At 42.9% G+C, this 22,684-nt stretch overlaps 1 protein-coding gene across 7 annotated transcripts in view; it reads left to right on the forward strand.

The window, feature by feature from the left end:
• scn8aa (sodium channel, voltage gated, type VIII, alpha subunit a) overlaps positions 1–13,077 on the forward strand; it is a 162,201-nt gene extending 149,124 nt beyond the window's left edge. For all 7 annotated transcript variants that reach the window (XM_061693436.1, XM_061693466.1, XM_061693427.1 and 4 more), the window contains one exon: positions 11,291–13,077. In XM_061693436.1, coding sequence (XP_061549420.1) covers positions 11,291–12,450 — 1,160 coding nt within the window. In that variant the 3' untranslated portion in view covers positions 12,451–13,077. The remainder of the gene's footprint in view (positions 1–11,290) is intronic.
• Positions 13,078–22,684: the final 9,607 nt, after the last annotated feature.

Below are 22,684 nucleotides of genomic sequence, written 5' to 3' on the forward strand. Positions count from 1 at the left end.
CCTTTCTTGGATTATTTTCAGCAGCCCGATCTTTTTTCCAGTCAGATCCATCTGTGGTTATGTTGGCGAGCGTACTCCAAGGTAGTTGGTGCCTCTTGATGACCCCCGACACGCTGTCATACAAATCCTCTCCACGTGTTTTTCCCTTAAAGGATTCCATGGCCAAAAACTCCATTACCTTGAAATTGTCATTAATAATTAATAATAAAAATTAAAAGATGAGCGGTATCCTTTATGTGATTATTTTCGTCCAGTGCCAAGGAATTCAATGTAAATGACTGCTTTTTTTTTTAGATTGTTAGCTAAGTCTTCATCAATTAGCTAAACACAGCGAGTCACTGTCCTGCGTGATAAGCTAATGTTTTCAAATTTGTTCTTGCTGTCAGGAAATAAGATACTTGCTGTCTCTACCATGCATTCTTTCAGAAACTCCCCTTGGGAAAGAGGCTTGCTGGTCTTCGCTAGTTTGATTGCCAGCAAAAAATTAACCTTTGTGCCTAAGTCTTGGATGGCAGCGTTTTGCTGAGCCGGCAAGCTGGATTTGAACCGCTGAGCCATAGCCGTCCGTTCCTGCGTTGATTGGTTGTTAGTATAATTAGCATGTTTGGATGGATGGTCGAAAAGTGACGGCTGTTGTTGTACTCCTTTAAAACAGCAATGGTTTCTTGGCAAATAAGACATACGGCCTTTGAAAAAGCGAGTGAAAAGTGAAAATGTATTTACTAGTCCATTCTCTATTAAACACTCGGCACTTACTGTTGACTTTTCATTGACACACTCATCGTTGAAGATGGGTTCAGAGCAGTAGCAGAGTAAAAACAGAGCAGCCCAAGTCAAGTCAATATATCACTGTGCCTACTGCGCCACCTGATGGAACCACTGGGCGTTACAGGACAAGGTCAAATGAATGTAGTCATGATTTTGATATGATTTGGGCGATTCTGTACCAATCTTTGACGGGCCAGATTGAAATTAATAGCGGCCGGATGTGGCCCGCGGGCCATAGTTTGCCCACCATTGCATGAGACGGTTGTCTGATCCAGGTTATCACACATTTAACAAAGGAGTATTTTATTCCGTCAGATACCGCCAGTAACTTGGAACATATTAAGAGTGGAAACTGACACACCTCCTGAACCTTCCACCATAAATAGTGTTGCTGTGCATATCACAGATATACTATATGTGGAGAAGACTAGATACACCAGCGTGCTGTAGCAGCTCAGCTAAGTGACGTGCCTATGTCGGGGCCACGTTGATGGGGATAAAGTTCCTATCCAAGGAAATCCATGTACTGTGCATTGAAAATAAATCATACATTGCTCAATTCTCAACTGATGTTCATGATTTTTACCAAAGATGGGGGGACTCGAGTCAAATGATTTTACTCGAGTCTACTCGAGTTGCCAGTTTTCTGACTTGTGACTTGCTTGCCAAATACTTCAGAAAGACTTTAGACTTGGTAGCCAAGAGAATTGACTTGACTTTGACTTGAATTACATGACATGACAAGTCATCTTGGCGGCACGGTGGCCGACTGGTTACAGCGTCAGCCACAGAGTTCTGAGGACCTGGGTTCAATCCCCGGCCCCGCCTGTGTGGAGTTTGCATGTTCTCCCCGTGCCTGTGTGGGTTTTCTCCGGGCACTCCGGTTTCCTCCCACATCCCAAAAACAAGCATTAATTGGAGACTCTAAATTGCCCGTAGGCATGACTGTGACTGTGAGTGCGAATGGTTGTTTGTTTCTATGTGCCCTGCGATTGGCTGGCAACCAGTTTAGGGTGTACCCTGCCTTCTGCCCAATGACAGCTGGGATAGGCTCCAGCACATCCGCGACCTTTGTGAGGAGAAGCAGCTCAGAAGATGGATGGTTTGGGATGATTAAAACAAAAATGAGGTCATTGTGAACATTTTAGTATAGCTAAGTAACGTCACAACAGGTGGGATGGTTTATGATAATTGCCCAAACCTTTCGTTTCAGTTCGTAGGCACGCAAAAGTCTCTCTTTTTTTCTCTCTCGCTCTCTCATCCACTCTAGAGCAGAAAGTAGCGCCTAAAATATACTCTAATGCCGACCACAGAATACAGAGAAAGTGAAGCGCTGTTGCTAGCATTGTGGAGAAAGAAAAAAAGGTTGTGGATACGTTTGCGGGCATGACGAAAGAGCTAGCTAACCCTAACCCAAACTCAAGCCTGGGGGCCAAATTTGGCCCATGATGTAATTATATTTGGCCCGCAAGACCGTATCAAATGTGGTCTTGGCCCGCAAGACCGTATCAAATGTGTATTAGAGCTGGCCCGCCAGTAAATAGCACATGTGCCACTAATATTACAAATCCCAGAATGCTTTGCTAGTGTGTTGGCCCATCGGTCTAGACCGGCGAGCGCCCCTTCCCTTTCTGTTGCAGTCGTTAGCAACTACGCTACCAGTCTCCTCGAGCAAATTTACACTTCCCCTTCCCAAAAAAGGCCAAACGAAAGATGGAAAACGGTTAACTTCCAAGACAGGTGGGAGGCAGATTGTATGTTCACTAAAGTAAAAGAGCAACGTGGCTGTAACAAAGAATATAACATAATATATATATTTTTAATGCCCTTTATCCACTCCGAGGCAGGTACTCATAGTTTGAATTTTTATTGAAGGACATTCTTATTTTTTCGCGTTGTTTTGTTGTTGGCCTTTGACAAAATATTTACCTCAAAAAGAAAGATAGTTGGAGATCGATAAATAGAAGATGGAGAGACAGAAGAATTCATGTTATCTATTTAAATACAAAACAACAAACAAATAACCACTGATGTCTTTTATCGCAAATTAGATTTCTCGTGTTTATAATATTAAAGTTTGTTTATTCCAGATTCAGTGTTTAATCAATTTAAGTTTGTTGTCATATAATGCAGCCCTATGGGGGCCACAAGCCAGTGCAAACTGTAGGCCGGTCCCAAGCCCGTATAAATGCAGAGGGTTGCGTCAGGAAGGGCATCTGGCTTAAAACTTTGCCAAACAAATATGAGCGTTCATCCAAAGAATTCCATACCGGATCGGACGGTGTTAACCCGGCCGGGTTAACACCGTCCGCCACCAACTGCGTCAACCTGCAGGGCGCCGGTGGAAATTCAGCTACTTTGGGTCGAAGTCAAAGAAGAAGAAGAGGTGGAAAGCGGGTTCTTTGGCAGAAAGAGAAGAGGAAAGCACAGAGCCTAGAACTGAATGTGGGGAATTTGAATGTTGACAGGAAAATCTCTGGAATTGGTTGAGATGATGATTAGGAGAAAGCTTGATATATTGTGTGTCTAGGAGACCAGGTGGAAAGGCAGTAAGGCTAGAAGTTTAGGGGCAGGGTTTAAATTATGTTACCATGGTGTAGATGGGAAGAGAAATGGAGTCGGGGTTATTTTAAAAGAAGAGTTGGCTAAGAATCTCTTGGAGGTGAAAAGAGTATCAGATCGAGTGATGAGGCAAAAACTTGAAATTGAGGGTGTTATGTATAATGTGATTAGTGGCAATGCCCCACAGGTAGGATGTGACTTAGAGGTGAAAGAGAATTTCTGGAAGGAGCTAGATAGACAAAGTAGTTCTATGCATCCCAGACAGAGAGAGAGTCGTGAACCATGTGGTGGAAGCTGAGACAGGACGAGTGTTGTGCAGCTTTTCGGGAAGAGCTGAGACAGGCTCTCGGTGGACAGGAGGAGCTTCCAGAAGAATGGACCACTGCAGCCAAGGTGATCAGAGAGGCAGGCAGGAGAGTACTTGGTGTATGGTGTATCTTCTGGCAGGAAAGGAGAGAAGGAGACTTGGTGGTGGAACCTCACAGTACAGGAAATCATACAAGGAAAAAGGTTAGCTAAGAAGAAGTGGGACACTGAGAGGACCGAGGAGAGGCGAAAGGAATACATTGAGATGTGACATAGGGCAAAGGTAGAGGTGGCAAAGGCCAAACAAGAGGCATATGATGACATGTATGCCGAGTTGGACACTAAAGAAGGAGAAACAGATCTATACAGGTTGGCCAGACAGAGGGATAGAGATGGGAAGGATGTGCAGCAGGTTAGGGTGATTAAGGATAGAGATAGAAATATGATGACTGGTGCCAGTAGTGTGCTAAATAGATGGAAAGAATAATTTGAGGAGTTGATGAATGAGGAAACTGAGAGAGAAGGGAGAGTAGAAGAGGCAAGTGTGGTGGACCACGAAGTGGCAATGATTAGTAAGGGGGAAGTTAGAAAGGCATTAAAGACGATGAAACGTGGAAAAGCAGTTGGTCCTGGTGACATTCCTGTGGAGGTATGGAAGCATCTAAGAGAGGTGGCTGTGGAGTTTTTGACCAGCTTGTTCAAATTCTAGCACGTGAGAAGATGCCTGAGGAATGGAGGAAAAGTGTGCTGGTGCCCATTTTTAAGAACAAGGGTGATGTGCAGAGCTGTGGGAACTATAGAGGAATAAAGTTGATGAGCCACACAATGAAGTTATGGGAAAGAGTCGTGGAGGCTAGACTCCGGACAGAAGTGAGTATTTGCGAGCAACAGTATGGTTTCATTCCTAGAAAGAGTACCACAGATGCATTATTTGCCTTGAGGATGTTGATGGAACAGTACAGAGAAGGTCAGAAGGAGCTACATTGTGTCTTTGTAGATCTGGAAAAAGCCCTTGACAGAGTATCCAAAGAGGAACTGGAGTACTGCAGTCTGGAGTGGCAGAGAAGTATGTCAGAATAATAGATGACATGTACGAGGGCAGCAGAACAGTGGTGAGGTGTGCTGTAGGTGTGACAGACGAATTTAAGGTGGAGGTGGGACTGCATCAGGGATCAGCCCTGAGCCCCTTCCTGTTTGCAGTGGTGATGGATAGGCTGACAGATGAGGTTGGACGGGAATCCCCTTGGACCATGATGTTTGCAGATGACATTGTGATCTGCAGTGAAAGCAGGGAACAGTTGGAGGAACAGTTAGAAAAATGGAGGCATGCACTGGGAAGCAGAGGAATGAAGATTAGCCGAAGTAAGACAGAATATATTTGCATGAATGAGAGGGGTGGAGGGGGAAGAGTGAGGCTACAGGGAGAAGCGATAGCAAGGGTGGAGGACTTTAAATACTTGGGGTCAACCGTCCAGAGCAATGGTGAGTGTGGTCAGGAAGTGAAGAAACAGGTCCAAGCAGGTTGGAACGGGTGGAGGAAGGTGTCAGGTGTGTTATGTGACACAAGTGTCTCTGCTAGGATGAAGGGCAAAGTTTATAAGACATTGGTGAGGCCAGCCATGATGTACGGATTAGAGACAGTGGCACTGAAGAGACAACAGGAAGCAGAGCTGGAGGTGGCGGAAATGAAGATGTTGAGGTTCGCTCTCGGAGTGACCAGGTTGGATAAAATTAGAAATGAGCCCATCAGAGGGACAGCCAAGGTTTGATGTTTTGGAGACAAAGTTAGAGAGAGCAGACTTTGATGGTTTGGACACGTCCAGAGGAGAAATAGAGAGTATATTGGTCGAAGGATAATGAGGATGGAGCTGCCAGGCAAGAGAGCTCGAGGAAGACCAAAGAGAAGGTTGATGGATGTCGTGAGGGAAGACATGAGGGCAGTTGGTGTTCGAGAGGAAGATGCAGGAGATAGGCTTACATGGAAAAGGATGACGCGCTGTGGCGACAAGCCGAAAGGAAAAGAAGATATCATATATTGTCATATGATAAACAGTAACGCTACATATCTGGCGAGAAATGAAACAGTGATCGAAGTGATTTTTCATTAAATATTGAGTTTGGCCCATGACGTTGTCCCAATTTTTTATTTTGGCCCACCGTGAATTTGAGTTTGACACCCCTGAGCAAGAAGATGGCAGGTGCGTGAAAGGTCTGCTCTATCGGATCACATTGCATTATGATGATGTTCTCTAAAAATGTAATTAATAAAAGTGCGTTAGTAAGTACAGTACAATTTGAGTAGCTACGTGTGACTATATTTTTTATTGAAGTTTCACCATAAAAATGTCATCTGTTGTATCGACTGTAATAAAGCTTGTCTGCACTATGTTTTTAAAATTGAGACCGCACCATATGAAACATAAAGTTTAATGACAATTGTCGATTGTCCAGAGTCAGTGATTCTAAATAAATTAACAAACCTGACTGAGTGATTTAATTCGAGGAGACAGGTGGAATGCAGATTTTGTTCACATTATTGTTTTTTTAAGGATGGCAACATTTTTTATGTCATGTATTATTCCCTTAATTATGAATATCTTCAATCTCCATTAGACTACACATTTAATATTATTTGACCAACAGAAAACAGTCTTGGATTTTGCTTAATTGTGTTCGGGTACTCCGGTTTCCTCCCACCTTCCCAAAACGTGCATAATATGTTAATTGAAGACTCTTAAGTTGCATGTAGGTGTGAATGTGAGTGCGAATGGTTGTTTGCTTATATGTGCCCTGCAATTGACTGGCGACCAGTTCAGGGTGTATCCTCCCTCTCGCCCAGAGTCAGCTGGGATAGGCTCCAGCAGGCCTGCGATCCCTAGTGAGGATAAGCGGTACAGAAAATTGATGGATTGATGGATTTGAAATGTGGACTCATCAGACCACAGCAGACCTTTCCACTTTGAGTCAATTCATCTCAGATGAGCTCGGGCCCAGAGAAGCCGGCGGCATTTCTGGATGTTGTTGATACAGTATATGGATTTGCAAGGTAGAGTTTTAACTTGCATTTGTAGCTGTAGCAATGAATTTTAATAACTGACAATGGTTTTCTGAAGTGTTCCTCAGCCCACGTACGGGCAATATCCTTTACACAATAATTGCGATTTTCAATGCAGTGCTGCCTGAGGGCTCAAAGGTCACGGGCATTCAAATTTGCTTTTCGGCATTGCCGCTTCCTTGCAGATATTTTTTGAATTCAGAAAAATTTCTGAATTCCTTGCAATTGTACGTTGAGAAACGTTCTTAAACTGGTGGACTGTTTGCTAGTGTCGTTGTTCACAAAATGGTGAACCTTGCCCATCTTTGCTTGTGAACAACTAAATCTTTCGGGGATCCTCCATTTATACCCAATCATGACACTCACCCGTTTCCAATTAACCTGTTCACCTGTAGAACGTTCCAAACAGGTGCTTTTTGAGCATTCCTCAGCTTTCCCAGTTATTTGTTGCCCCTGTGCCAGATTTTTTGGAACGTGTTTCAGGCTTCAAATTAAAAAAGACAAAAAAACAATAACATTCATCGGTTTGTGCATTATATCTTGTCTTTGTAGTTTATTCAATTGAGTATAGGTTGAGAAGGATTTGCAAATCATTGTATTCTGTTTATACAACATCCCAACCTCTTTTGAATTGGAATTTGTAGAAACAAACACAATCCATGGAGAAAGAATCCAATACACTTTATTGCCATTTGTACAAGTTAGAAACAGGTACATTTAAACTTGTGCATTTCCTTGAGTAAGTAGTAACACTTCACCTTGGACTTACACTCTATAATAAATGCTAATGTACTTCTATGGCACTAGAGGCTATTAATACTACATTCAAATGTTGTTGTTAATGTATTTCATAATAATTGTTAAATAGTGATCCCTTGCAGGTAAATTAACAGTTAAATTGGTCATTTATCAATAACAGTAAATAGCTGTAATTTAAAATCATAAAACAAAATTTTTAATGAATAGCTGTTAATTCACAATAGAGTACAACACAATGTTACTGTATTTTTTAAAATAATTTTAAAATAGTGTTAGTCATCTCTTGCATATAAATTAACAGTTAAATTAGTCATTTAACAATAACAGTAAATGACTGTAATTTAACAGCATAAAAGAGCACTTTGTAATTAATATATGAAAATTAACAGTGGATTACAGCAGTATTTTATATCCATCCATCCATCCATTTTCTGAGCCGCTTTTCCTCACGAGGGTCACGGGCGTGCTGGAGCCTATCCCAGCTGTCATCGGGCAGGAGGCGGGGTACACCCTGAACTGGTTGCCAGCCAATTGCAGGGCACATAGAAACAAACAACCATTCGCACTCACAGTCATGCCTACGGGCAATTTAGAGTCTCCAATTAATGCATGTTTTTGGGATGTGGGAGAAAACCGGAGTGCCCGTAGAAAACCCACGCAGACAGGGGGAGAACATGCAAACTCCACACAGGCAGGGCCGGGGATTGAACCCGGATCCTCAGAACTGTGAGGCTGACGCTCTAACCAGTCGTCCACCCTGCCGTCCAGTATTTTTACAGTATTTTTTCATATTTATAAAAAACATGAACAAACTGTAATTTAACAGTCTAAGTAACGGTTCTGTCACGTGTGGGAAGTAGCTGAACCAAAGAGCAGGGGCAGGCTGCTCAATAAATAACATTTTATTGAGCAAAGGTTATGGAAGTGGTCCTGGATGTGTTGACAGGCGGCGGCGTGGACAGGTGGCAGGCAGTGGACAGAACAGGGGCTGGCAGGAATGACATGGGTCAGGAACACTGGGAACGAGGAGACAAGAGTTAACAAGGGAACGAGGAGTTGAGTATCTTACATGAGTACGGTGGGCCGTGGTACCGCTAGGAGAGGCTGCAATACTTTGGCGAGGATTTCCGGGAACAGGCAGACTTAAATGTAGGTGGTGATGAGGGTTGATTGGAGACAGGTGCGTGGCTTGAGGAGAAGCTGAAACAGAGAGGGGAGGGGAGAGAGAGGACGAGAGGGCGCAAAGCGCCATCCAGGCTCCAGAACAGTACTGTAGGGCAGTCCATGACAGTAACTCCCTCTCAACGGACGCCTCCTGGCGTTCTGCCAGGCTTCCCCGGGTGAGCCGCGTAGAACTCGTCCAAAAGAGTAGGATTGAGGATGAGTTTACGGAAAATCCAAGAATGCTCCTCTGGCCCGTACCCTTCCCAATCGTCGGTGAGAAGACTTCCCTCGGGCGCAGACGGAGCAGGCTTGAATGAACTCGGGTGTCTTTGATGAGGCTGGGCCACCAGAAGAATGGTTGAATGAACTGGGTAGTACAGGTGATGCCGGGGTGAGAAGTTAATTTAGAGTTGTGGGCCCACTGCAAGACTGCAAGTCAGGAGGTCTTTGGATCAGGTTGGGTCTTTAGGGCTCTTCTTGACCACCTGCTCAATCTCCCACGTGGCCTCTCCAACAAAATAGGAGGCTGGACAGATGGATTCGGGTTCTGCTGTGCTCGAAGGAGGTGAGTGAATACGGGAGAGGGCATCTGCCTTGGTGTTACAGGAACCGGGACGGAAGGAGAGACTGAAATTGAATCTGCTGAGGAATAGTGCCCAGCGTGCTTGTCAGGGGTTGAGATGTTTAGCGGTACGGAGGTAAACGAGGTTTTTGTGGTCAGTTAAAATGAGAAATGGTTGTTTAGATCCCTCCAGCCAGTGCCTCAATTCTTCCAGGGTCCATATAATGGCCAGCAGCTCGCGGTTTCCGACGTCATAATTTCTTTCGGCTGAAGATAGGCGACGGGAAAAAGAAGCACAGGGGTGAGGTTTATGGGTCGTGGGATCTCGCTGCGAGAGGACTGCTCCAGCTCCGGCATCCGAGTGGTTAACCTCCACCACGAACTGGAGGGAAGGGTCAGGGTGGTGCAGAATTGAAGCAGTGGTGAACAGGGATTTGAGTTTATTGAATGCTTGTGAGGCTGCTGGGGTCCACTGAAAGGGGGAGCAATGCGCCATCCAGGCTCCAAAACAGTACTGCATGGCAGTCCATGACAGGTTCATATGAACAAACTGTAATTTAACAGTCTAAAACACTATACTGTAATAATTACCGTAAATAATAATTCCCTTTGTTTATCCAGGTAAGGCAATTGAGAAGAGTTTCTTGTTTACAATGTCGACCTACAGGCAAGTTAGGCTTCAATGTCTTGCCCAAGGACGCTTTAAGAGAAAAAGGAGTCGGTCAGTGGATGACTGGCTCTACCAACTGTGCCATAGTCACCCCGTATTTTCTCTCAAGTGATGGAAGTAGGCACCATCAACCCTTCACATGCCCAGACCACCAGCATCTTACTGAAGATTGGGGGCTTATGTTTCGATTTTGCTGACAACACTTCGTAATTAATCAAACTTGTAAGCCTTCTCATCCTTCCAACCAGAAGAACAACTCTAGCAGGACTTTTTTTTATATTAACTGGATGTCATGATTAACATGTATGAGCTGGGTCCACATTGATATGCATTAAGTCTCAAATATAAAGCCCTGTAATGTAAATTTATGGGATTTACTGGAATTTAAAGCAAAAACAGCAGCTTTTATGGCTAGGCTGTCATGGCCAAGTACTTCTGCTCATTGCCTGTCACCATGGGAACCCCGGGTCAAGTCATTAACCGGCGGAAAAATGTGGGCAAACAAACAAAAAACCCAGTCATCTTGACAGAGTTTGAGAGCATGCAGCAATGGACGATCCACCCCCAATATTCCCTGAACCCATGGCTGTGGTGTGTTTGGGCAAGAGACCGATAATCTGGATGCTGAAGCATCCTTCTGCTCCAGTGTGTGCCACCACTAAGTGTGTCTTTGCTATGTTCACAACTGTGATGGGTTAAATGCAGGGGAACAATTTTGTGTGCAAGGTTCACAACAATAAAATATTATTATTATTTTATTACTCTGTGAAGAAACAGTAACATACTGACATATACTGTATAATCACCATAACCCTCTGTTATCCTACTATTTGTGTACTGTAATCCAAAATACAGTAATAAACAGTCAAAATAAATTACCGACGCTCAACGTTAAATTAGGGTAACAAACTGTTATCCATAATATGGAGGTATACTGGTAAAATTAATTACAGTACCTGCACTGTTAAATCATGATGATAATTTTTTTTTTTTTTTTTACAGTGAAATTCTTGTACTTTTAGTTGGACTACTACTGCTTGTAGTACAGCTATTATCAGTCGTCTGGTATTTGGATTTCAAGCTGCTATATTGGGTTAGCGTTTTGTTCGTAGCCAAGTAATTAATTTTAAGTAGTTTAATTTAAAACTGTTCTTACCTATTAAGGATTATTCCGTTTCCTTGGAAATTCGGGACTATCTCACAGACACATTTTCAGAAATTGGCAGCTGATAAAAGATTTATTTGGTTGTTTAATTTCTCACTTGATGGGTGGGCAGGCACTGCAGAGACCCATCTATTTGTCTGCAAGCAATGAAAAAGTTAATTTCCCTTAATATCTCACTTTTAAAAAAGGTCTTAAAAAGTCTTCTTTAGACCTGCAAATACCCTGCATTAGTAGATGATAATTTATTCACATGTGATTTGTTGTTGTTCATTTTCACAGGAATGTTCCTGGCTGACATTATCGAGAAGTACTTTGTGTCTCCAACGTTGTTCAGGGTGATTCGCTTGGCTCGTATCGGACGTATCCTGCGTCTCATCAAAGGAGCAAAGGGCATCCGAACGTTACTCTTCGCCCTGATGATGTCACTGCCAGCGCTGTTCAACATCGGCCTCTTGCTCTTCCTGGTCATGTTTATCTTCTCCATCTTCGGCATGTCCAACTTTGGCTACGTAAAGCACGGTGCCGGCATTGACGACCTGTACAACTTTGAGACCTTCGGCAACAGCATGATCATCCTGTTTATGATCACCACTTCAGCCGGCTGGGACGGCTTGCTTTTGCCCATCCTCAACTACCCACCAGACTGCAACCCCAACCTGGAGAACCCTGGCACCTCGGTCAAGGGTGACTGCGGTAACCCTTCAGTGGGGATATTTTTCTTTGTCATGTACATTATAATTTCTTTCCTGATTGTGGTCAACATGTACATTGCCATCATCCTGGAGAACTTTAGCGTGGCCACGGAGGAGAGCGCCGATCCTCTTAGTGAGGACGACTTCGAGACCTTTTACGAGATCTGGGAGAAGTTTGATCCCACCGCCTCTCAGTTCATCACCTTTGCCAAACTGTCTGACTTTGCTGACGCGCTCGAGCACCCGCTTCGTGTGCCAAAGCCTAACACCATCGAGCTGATTGCCATGGACCTGCCCATGGTGAGCGGCGATCGCATCCACTGCCTGGACATTCTGTTTGCCTTCACCAAGCGTGTGCTGGGCGACAGCGGTGAGTTGGACATGCTGAGGCAGCAGATGGAGGAGCGCTTTGTGGCGGCCAATCCTTCCAAGGTGTCGTACGAGCCCATCACCACCACGCTGCGCCGCAAGCAGGAGGACGTCTCGGCCAGGATCATACAAAACGCCTATCGCGCTCACCTCATCCGCCGTGGCATCATTTTCAAGCGCCATGCGTTCGTCAACAACAAGCTGGAGAATGGAGGCACCAACCAGGAGAAAAAGGAGAGCACGCCATCCACCGCTTCACTCCCTTCGTACGACAGCGTGACCAAACCTGACAAGGAGAAGCAAGATGACAACAAGGCGGAGTGGGCCAGGAAGGAGAAGGACAAAAACCAAAAAGATGAGTGGGAATCTAAGTGTTAGTAACCATCAGACTCATCATTTGCAAGTAATAAAACCTGAGAAAAATACTGGAAGAAAATGTTTACATCAAAGACTGCTGAACCAAACACAATCAGTTTACTGTGGAACTTAACTGCATAATGACCAAGCTCTTAGATGTTAGTGACTGAAAACAGTGTGCTGGCCATTACACACATATACACAAACACACACACACACACACACACCGATATCTTTGGGGACCAACGTGCCAAGACACACAACTCTCTCCTGAGAGAATGAGAGAACAGCAACGTCCCTGCCAACGGCGAGCATGTGAAGCCCCTCTGCAAAGCTTCCACGCTGCAGCACCGCTCGAACTATAACGTCAGGCTAAGGAAGAAGAAAAAAACATCATAAATCAACCACACGAGCGAGCGGGGGATGGATGGATGGATGGAGGGTGAGGGGAATACTGAAACGTAGACAAAGGGTTTATTTTAGTTTGTTTGTGCCTCAGTGCATCTTTACATGATTTGAGCAGGAAAAAACAAACAACAAAAGACGACATCAAGCCCATGTCACAAGCGCTTTCATCTCCTCTTTATTATGCTTACATAGGGAAAAGACATTATGGTTTTGGTCATGGTTTTGACGCGGGCTGCAGGAGACTTGCTCAGATCAATAATAATAATTATTGTGCTTGTTCAATGCCTAGAAATGACTTGCATGAAGGCATGTTTTGATAAGGAATCATGCATGAGTAATCATAGTTCATACGACACTTATTGCTCATAACCCCACAGTGCTTTCATAGTGTGAGCTAGGGGCTGCTCCCTGGGGATAAAGAGATCTTTAGTCTTTGCAAGTGTTGTTGCTCTTTTAATGCAAACTTCAAATGGCGGCTGTAAGGCAACTTAAATGTGAAGGTTTTTTTTTTTTTTGCTGCTCTGCATGTGGATGGCGGTGTCAAAAGAGGTAGAATTCTATCCTCATGTCGAGGACGCTCGCTCATCCTCATTGGAGTGTGGTGCTCACATCTCTTTTGTTGTTTTGCTGTTGGGACAACATTCATACGCCACAGAGTTTGGGATCCTTGCTGCTGTTGTAGCCCTGACAAAGAAAAAGATGTATTTGATTTCCTGTTTTTGTACTCGTGACAGATATGCATTAGAGATTCGAGCCAATTAGTCTCTATGTAATGTCACACGTTTTCGACAATTCGGAGCCATCGTCTGGGAGTCTGTCTTCTCTGATGTCCTCCCACAAGGCTGGAGAATGACGCAGAACATTGTGAAGTGCGGGTGGGGTTAGTACACGGCTATCCCAAGTACTTGCCTTGTCGTGCCTAGCATCAATGCAAGGAAGGGGGTAAAGCAACAAAAAGGGCTTGTGGTTGCTATAATCCAGTGGGGTTTGTCTGCAGGTGGCCCTCAACAACAGTATCAACTGCCATGTTTGCCAGTGTATCATTGGCACCATCTTTTTTCACACACGTTTCCAGTGAGTCGGGCATAGACGACAAAGGCAAGACTTCCTATGTAACATCAGCAGGCCTCACATGGATGCAGCTACAGTGTGTGAGCAATCAAATCAGCTTTGTGGATGTTTTCTCCTCCTTGAAGAATCGCAAGGCTTTGTCAATCCAGCTGCCTCTTGAGGTGTTCCTGCCATTCCTTTTGTACGTGCCAGTCGATTATCCTATTTCTACGCGGATGACTTGTCCCTCGTCCGCCGTCGCACCACTAATGCCATTTGGTGTGTTAAACACTGCCTGTACCCCTTACGAAAACACCCCCTTCTGTCTGTACCATGAAGCCAGGTCTGTTTACGACGTAAGGTCTCCCAATAGGTATGGCTGCTGCACACTGAAACCAAATACATTCCCAATGAGCGAACCATTGGAGTGAGCCGCGCCATTCAGCTGAACCGCTCTCATCTGGGATGGAACTGCTCCGACTGACTCACTCACTGCGTCAACCACAAACAAACAAATAAAGAAAAAGACACACACAAAAAAAGAAGACGTGGCGATGTAAATGGCACAATGGCGAGAAAAGAACGAATTTTTTGAAAGAAACTATAAATATTGTACTATATGATTTTATTTAATCGGCATGCTTTGTTGTGGTTTTGTAAATAAAGAATTTTAAAATTGTTACGACTACTAATCACACACAAGAAAAAATAATAACGATGCTGTAGGATGGCTTCCAGCTATGCCCTTTGTCACATTTGTTACCTTTTGGATTTTTTGAGACACTTCTGACTTTGGTGACTGAATTGAAGTGAATGATACATACACACACACACACATATATATATATATATATATATATATATATACTATATAATACAAAAAGATCTATCCATATATACATATATGTCTATATGTATAGACACATTTTGATTTACGTTCAACATGTTCAGTGGATGTTTCAATGTTGGTGGAGAGGAACTGAGCTTGTTTGTTTGAATTGTAGTCTGATTGTGACAACGTAACCATAATGTTACCAGCACGTCATTCACTCACTACACACGCATGCACACACACACACACACACACACAGTGCACACTGCCCTTCTCTACCAATCAGCTCTTCCTGAAAGACATCAGCTGGTGTGACTCATGCACTCCTGACCATGTATAGCCCACCTTTTACTCCTCATCCCACCTTCACCACATTCGGTGCCATGGCAGCTCATCCTCAGCATTTGCTTTCTAAAGTGTTCCCCTCAATGGCATGTGCCTTTTTTTTCCTGGATGTCTGCCTAAAAACATGGGGGAAAAAAAGAACGAAGATGATAGAAAGATGTGGAGGGTCCGGTTTGGGCGAAGTGGGTGAGCACAGCATGCATCAGGAATGTGGAATCGTGAATACTGCCATGCAGACACCTCACTTCATCTCCATATTCAAGTGCGTGTTGTTAAGAGAAAAAATAGCGAAGTCAACAATGTCCTGTTCTAGTGCTATATGTGTCTGCGCGCGTGTGTGTGTGTCACCCACTTGGGCTTGTGAAAAAGCAGCTTGCCTTTGATTCGCTTAAGTTCCTTCACTGTGTCCCTCTGAAATTTATTTTTGTAGCGATATTCATTAATTATAGAATTCATTACTTTTTTTTAAAAGCATGGTTATTTAATTATGGCCATTTTTGTTTTGTTTTTTTTTGCTGAAAAATTTAAAAGTGGTTCGTTGTCATTTGACACCGCCGTGTTTTAAAAAGTGAGGGGCAAAGGATATTCAGTACAATATGCGGACTCTTGGCAAGAATATATGAAAGATTGTCTTCATTTGAGCACGAACTTTTTATTACCAATAAAGCAGCCTTCCAGTTCAAACTGTGTGTTTGCTCCATCGTCTTTTCAACAAATTAGCCCTTTGCTGTGGGCAAGCTTGTGTTTGTACCTCTTTTGAAAAAACCCTTTTTTGAAAAATTGGATGGCACTGTGATGCTGTCTCAAAATGACAGTGGCAGCCACCTTTATCCTTTCAACCGTTTGGCTTTTGTGGTGCGAGGACTCAAGAGGATCACAAGACCTCCTGTGAAATGCGGCTAAGTGGTATTGTGGTTGCAGGCCTCTCCTTCTAATGGCTTTATTGAGTTTATTAAAAGGCGCGTGCATTAAGATCCCCCCCGGCCCCACTTCCCCATGACTACAGCCTCGTTATTTTACAGTCAATCTGTACTGTAATGCTCCTGTTTAGGGTCCAGCATGCTGTAAAAAGCCTGTGAAGCAATGATGTTGACGAGTAAATGTTTAAATTTTTGTACTGGCATTGCTATACTTAATGCATAGTCTCCCCCATTAGGTTTGGGACAAAATATCGATGTGGTGATGGTATCGTATGGATGGTACAGTATCTATTCGCCAACATCTTCAATTGAATATTTTAATAAGTGTGTATCAAAACTACCAATCAAAACATCCATCACGTCCTCTTTTTTTTAATCTGATCCTGAGAAAAAAAAACTCTAGAATGGAGCTGACCTTCGTTACTCTGTTAATAAACAGTGTGAACAACCTTGGTTAATGAACGTTACGGAGTTAAGCAGATGATTGACGAATGAAACGTATTTTGCTGTTTAAATATGACAGAAACCAACTCCAGACTCGTCTTGCCTGACTCATCCATGATAAGTACTCTTAACCCTCCTGTATGTTCCAGGTTAAACTGACCTACTTTAAAGGGTTTTTTTTCATTGGGAGACATCATCTTCTGAGAGGCTATGCCTAATAAGTATATCAACATGCAATGAAATGTTTCATTTCACATGTATTTTGCAATATCTGTTGACAGAATCAATGTATATTTAATTGTTTTTTTTTTCGTAATTAAACATACCCCAGGGACATCATTGCTGTTGCTCTTGAGAAACAAATGTAACAGGAAGGTTAAACATTTGAACACATTAAAGATACAATTGTAAACTAGAGTGATGAGATGGAAAATATAGATTTGCGTTTCTGCTGCTAAAGCTGACCTTTTATGTTGACCTTTTATGCAATGTTTAGGCCAGGGGTGATTCTAGAGTTTAACGGTGCTGAGCTCTCAGCCAGGCAAGATAAATTGTATTGTTTTGTACATTTTAACATAATTTCATTCCCACATTTATGAAAGAGAAGCATAACACTTTTTGAAAAAGTCTGTGACTAAACAATCAAATATGATAAAGGTTATTTAAATGTTGAGTCGCAGCAAAAGAGGAATGGATTGGATTTATTAAACATACAAATTGTAACCCTATTAGTTTCTGGTGGGGGACTACTCATTTTAATACACCAGCACCTCTACATTTATATTTTAACAGGATGCATTTTTTTAATGAAGTAAACCAGTCCCCCATCGTGAGTACTCAAAATATTTGTATAGAATACTTTTATATGAAATTCAATACATAGCATGGAAAAACATTAACATAAATTGACTTGATTCAATACTTTGAATACTAATACATGAAATTCTCTCTTTGCTCCTCCCTCGCTCTGTATCTTAATAGATGCTATAATATTAACGGGAATCCAGGCAGTTAGCTTGTCAGTATCACCTTGGCTTTTTAATATTAATACATGCACAAGAAAATGGATGGATGGATGGACAAGACACAACAGCTAGCTTTTGTTATTCCAATTCAAACAGGACAGTGGTGCAGTCTCTGGCCACTTGAAACTTTTCTGAGCTAGAAAGAAATGTCAGCTAACTGCTATGTAGCAATATAAACTGAGAGAATGAAATGCAGCAAAATGAGGAATGGCGGAACGGTGGTGAACGACTGGTTAGCACATCTGCCTCACAGTTCTGAGGACCCGGGTTCAAATCCGGCCTCGCCTGTGTGGAGTTTGCATGTTCTTCCCGTGCCTGTGTGGGTTTTCTCCGTGTACTCCGGTTTCCTCTCACATCCCAAAAACATGCATGCTAGGTTAATGGAAGACTCTAAATTGGCCGTAGGTGTGAATGTGAGTGCGAATGATTGATTGTTTCTATGTGGCCTGCGATTGGTTGGTGACCGGTTCAGGGTGTACCTTCCACATATCCTGGTAGTGCACTTACAACACAAATGCATATCATTGGAAGGCAGTTTTTTGTTCTGTGCAAATAGGAGGCTCAAAGCCCTGTCGGGGAAAGGTGGGAGGGATTAGGAGGAACAAACCATTTTTGAGGCAATGGCGGGTTGCATTTTTTTTGTTTGTTTCAATGTGTTTCAACCAAGTACTGTGTGGTAATATACACTTTTCTAGCTTGTTTAAAAAGGACTTGAAGAAAACCCTAAAAATATTTTACAAAAATGAACATCACCCCTAAAATGTGACATTAAATTGAATCCCATTGGACCCCATGAGATTCAATTTAGGAAAATGGGCTAGAAACACAAAAAGAGTTTAGGCTATATCGCATCATCGTTGTAGCATCATTATCTTGGCAAAATGTACTAATATCACAAACCCGTGTGTCAATAAGGCAGGCAGAGGTGAGCATAACGCCCCTTTTGGGGGATTTGGAAAGAAAATATGGCATTTGCACACTTTAATCCACCCATATGTCAAATGGAGTTGAGGACGATAGCCCCTATCCCACCCCCCTCGCTGGTCATGCTGGCTCGGTGAGAGTGCAGTGGGAACGGAGGTGCTTGAGCACTGCAGTGCAGATGAATTATTGCAGTTGTGGAGGCTGTGTCAGGAGCCTTCCCAGTGCCTTCATCACATGCATGCATCCGTGCACGGCTGCCTTGGAAAGCACATCAGGTCACGTAAGTAACAACCTTTAGAAATGAAGCAAGCTAATATCCAAAGAGAACGACGAAGACACTGCGTGTACATGGACCAGGCAGCTGTCCTCCAAGGTGATGTCGGTGTCGCTGGGTGAAGACATCGGGAGGTCGGACATTCTTGAAGCGGTGCAGCAGTGGCAAACGTACGGTGCCATTGGGTGTGGAGCCAAATGTCCTCTATGTGGAAAAAGTGATGCGCGACCTAATTCGCAGCGAGACCCACCCGCAAAACACACACACAACGTCCGCAGGTATCCTTCCATGTTGTCACATAGAATGTGTTTCCTTTGTGGGCAGACATACAGTAAATAAGTACAACTGGGCTGGATCAGTTCGCATGCTGCAGTCATGGGGTGTCCAAAGTTCAGCCCAGAGGACATTTGTAGCCCGCAGCTCCATTTTTACTGGCCCGCTGGATCTTCTAATGAATTTAAACATATTAAACCCACATGACAACACAACGGATTAGGTTTGATGTTACAGTCTCTGATTATATTCTCCATTTACTACTCATTCCTTTTGCTTCTTCGCCATCTAGTTGATGATTAGTGTTGATTATTCGTAGGACCCAATTGTTAACTCGAAGGGTTCCGCCCTTCGTCAGTTGTGCGTCAATTGTGGGGCATTTGTCAGCCAGCACACACTTTGTTAGTCCTATGCAGCATTAAATGCAAACTAAGATAACACCAAAGAACATATAACTATTGACTACAAAGAAGGGGACAAACTGACTAAGAAGACTATTTTAGCCCCTTGTGGATGTGAGCCCACAAGGTTTGTGCACATTCTGTTTTAATCGTTTGTCTTTAGAAATGTTTCTCTTTTATTTATTGTTTTATAAGGGGAACATGTATTTGTTTGCTTTATGTTTGTGACCAGTGTTTTGGCAAATCCTTTCTGACAGAATAAGTAAGGAAGCAATCTTGTCTTTGTGGGTTTTATTACAAAAAAAGAAGAAATTGTTGCAAAGAGAGGAAAAGGTACGAGTTGTTACCCCTAACTGAAGTCCAAGCAAAAAAAAAAAAAAAAAAAAAAAAAATATCACCTCTGTTATATAGACGTGAGCGAGACACAGAAGAAAAGGAAAGCAAAACAGTTATCTTTGTCCAGCTGCATTCAACTTATCTTTATCGAAAAACAGTTAGTAGTCACAACATGGAACAATAAAGCATGTGAAGGTTGTATAAACTAATAGAAGTGATATTTGGTAGATATGAAAGATACATTTTTCAACTCACCAGTTCTCACGGGTTGTCAAGACCAATAAACCCTGTTTTTTGCTAAACCTCGTGTCCTACATCCGAAGGGTACTACATTTGATTTTGATTCAATTCAAATTTTCAAGCAAATTATCCTTATGGGTAGCACGATAAGCGAGGTTAGCATGTATGCCTCACAATTGTGAGGTTTGAGGTTTGAATCTGGGCTCTGGCATTCTTGTGTGGAGTTTGCATGTTCTCCCTGAGCTTGCGTGGGGTTTCTGCCGTGGCGCCGGCGTCCTCCCACATTCCCAAAACATGCATCTCAGGTCCATTAAAGACTCTAAATTGTTCATGGATGTGAATGTCAAAGTGCAAAGTTTGGGCAGTCATTTACAGTGAGGAAAAAATATAGATGTGAACCCTTTGGAATTTTTGCATAAATTGGTCATCCAATGTAGTCTGAGCTTCATCTAAATCACAAGAATAAACCGTCTGCTTAAACTAATACCACACAAACAACAACATATTTCAGATTTGTATTGAAAAAATAAATGATTCACAGGACAGGGAAGAAAAGATACAGTAAGTGAACCCTTGGAATTAATAAGTGGTTGACTCTCCTTTGGTAGCAATAACCTCAACCAAACATTTCCTCTAGTTGCAGATCAGACGTGCACAAAAATCAGGATGGATTTTGGACAGTTTCCCTTTATAAAACTATTACAGGTCAGCAAGATCCCTGTGATGTCTGGTGTGAAAAGCTGTTTAGAGGTTATGCCACAGCATCTCAATCGGGTTAAAGTCAGAACTTTATAGATTAACTTGTATAAAGCTGGAGAAGTTTGCAAAACGCTCTTAAAGTCTCAATCTTCATCATTCCACAGTACTGTTGCTTCTTTTCCAAGGAATGGCCATCCTGTAAAGATGACTATAAGAGCACAGCACAGAATGTTCAATGAGGTAAATACATACATACATACATACATAAATCCTAGACTTCACTCCAATCTGATCGGTTTATTCGGTATCGGGCAGTAATTCGCATTTTAAGCTAATGGGCTGTTCGGCAGCCCATTAGCTTAAAGTGATTAGCTAACAACAGCAAAAAAAATAAAACCACCTTTACTGAGATAACAGGGTTGTGTTTGGGCTCAGTTGGCATCTCCTCTCTTTGCCCCAACCTCTATCGTTCCTCCTATTCCAGTGCTCCCTCAGGGACTCCAGGGGTGCTCAGTACCCGGTTACAACTTCAAATGGAAGTAAACACATTCATGAAGCAGGTAGCATGGTAGCAGGAGTTCCTGGTAGCAAAAGCTTCCTGTCTCCCATGTGGTTTGTGTTTCCATCGCACTTATTAGTTCAGGGTAGTTTAAGCAAATCAGGCTGCTGTCGCTCAATACTGACACCTACTGCATCTAAAAAAATGCTGGTATTTCAAGATTTCAATGTCTTATTTTATATCTTAATCTAAATTTCAAATATTTTTGATACCTTTAAAACCAAACCCTTTATCCACGTGAGGCAATTGAGAACTGATCCATTTTTGCGATGCCAACCTGGCTGCAGACAGTCTTTGAGGTAGGGGGTTTTATTACATACAGGTACATTTCAATACATTTGAATATTTATATGATGTGATTTATCTGTTGGAAAATGCAATAAAGACATGTGCCTGAATCCTTACCAGTTCTGCTACAAATTTGCAAACAATAAATCACATCTATAGTCATCTGCAGGCTTCTCCATTTATTTCTATATTTATTTATTGCAAAAGACAAGTTTTTCTAATGTCTTGGCATTCAGGCGATTACATTCTCTAGTATTCTCTAAGTTCTCTAGGTTTGTATCCGCTCACATGCCTTTCATGGACCTTTTATTTGCCATGTGCTATGACGATATGTAATATTTAACCTGTTTCTTTATCACATTATACAGTTTGTATATATATTGGCTTCTATTTTATATTTTACTTCTGTTTTACTCTGCTGTCTCCAGTCAGGTTGGCATTGCAAATACTTTACCTGGATAAGGTAAACATTTGTCAGCACAGACCGCCCCCTCAAAGAGTTCCTGGTAGCTCTAGATTCTATCCACCAGGAGGAACAAAATAATCCAGGGGGAACCTTCCGTACCCAAGTAGTTTTTTTCAGTGGGAACACAGGGGGAACTCAAGCTACCAGGGTAAATCGAGAAACTCCTGCAAAGGTTCATGAGGTGGGAAAGCCCCTATTAGTTGTAACACAGAGTTCATTGAAACTGTCCTTAGCACAAATTAGACGACTTTGCCTTAGCCAAATGCCTTTTGTCCCTTATTCGGAACTAGCCTGACATACTGAAGTTTTTCAATTAGCCAATCCAATCCATACCTTGCACCACAGATTATGTTTTCTAAAATTCACACACATTTCAATTCAGATGTGCTGCATGCTTCTTATAAGACCTCCATCCATCCATCCATTTTCTGAGCCGCTTCTCCTCACTAGGGTCGCGGGCATACTGGAGCCTATCCCAGCTATCATCGGGCAGGAGGCGGGGTACACGCTGAACTGGTTGCCAACCAATCGCAGGACACATACAAACAAACAACCATGCGCACTCACATTCACACCTATGGGCAATTTAGAGTCTTCAATAACCTACCACGCATGTTTTTGGGATGTGGGAGGAAACCGGAGTGCCCGGAAAAAACCCACGCAGGCACGGGGAGAACATGCAAACTCCACATAGGCGGGGCCGAGGATTGAACCCCGGTTCTCAGACCTGTGAGGCAGACGCTCTAACCAATCGTCCACCGTGCCGCCTCT

Source organism: Phycodurus eques, chromosome 1 (assembly GCF_024500275.1).
Source record: "Phycodurus eques isolate BA_2022a chromosome 1, UOR_Pequ_1.1, whole genome shotgun sequence".
Classification (NCBI taxonomy): Eukaryota; Metazoa; Chordata; class Actinopteri; order Syngnathiformes; family Syngnathidae; genus Phycodurus; species Phycodurus eques.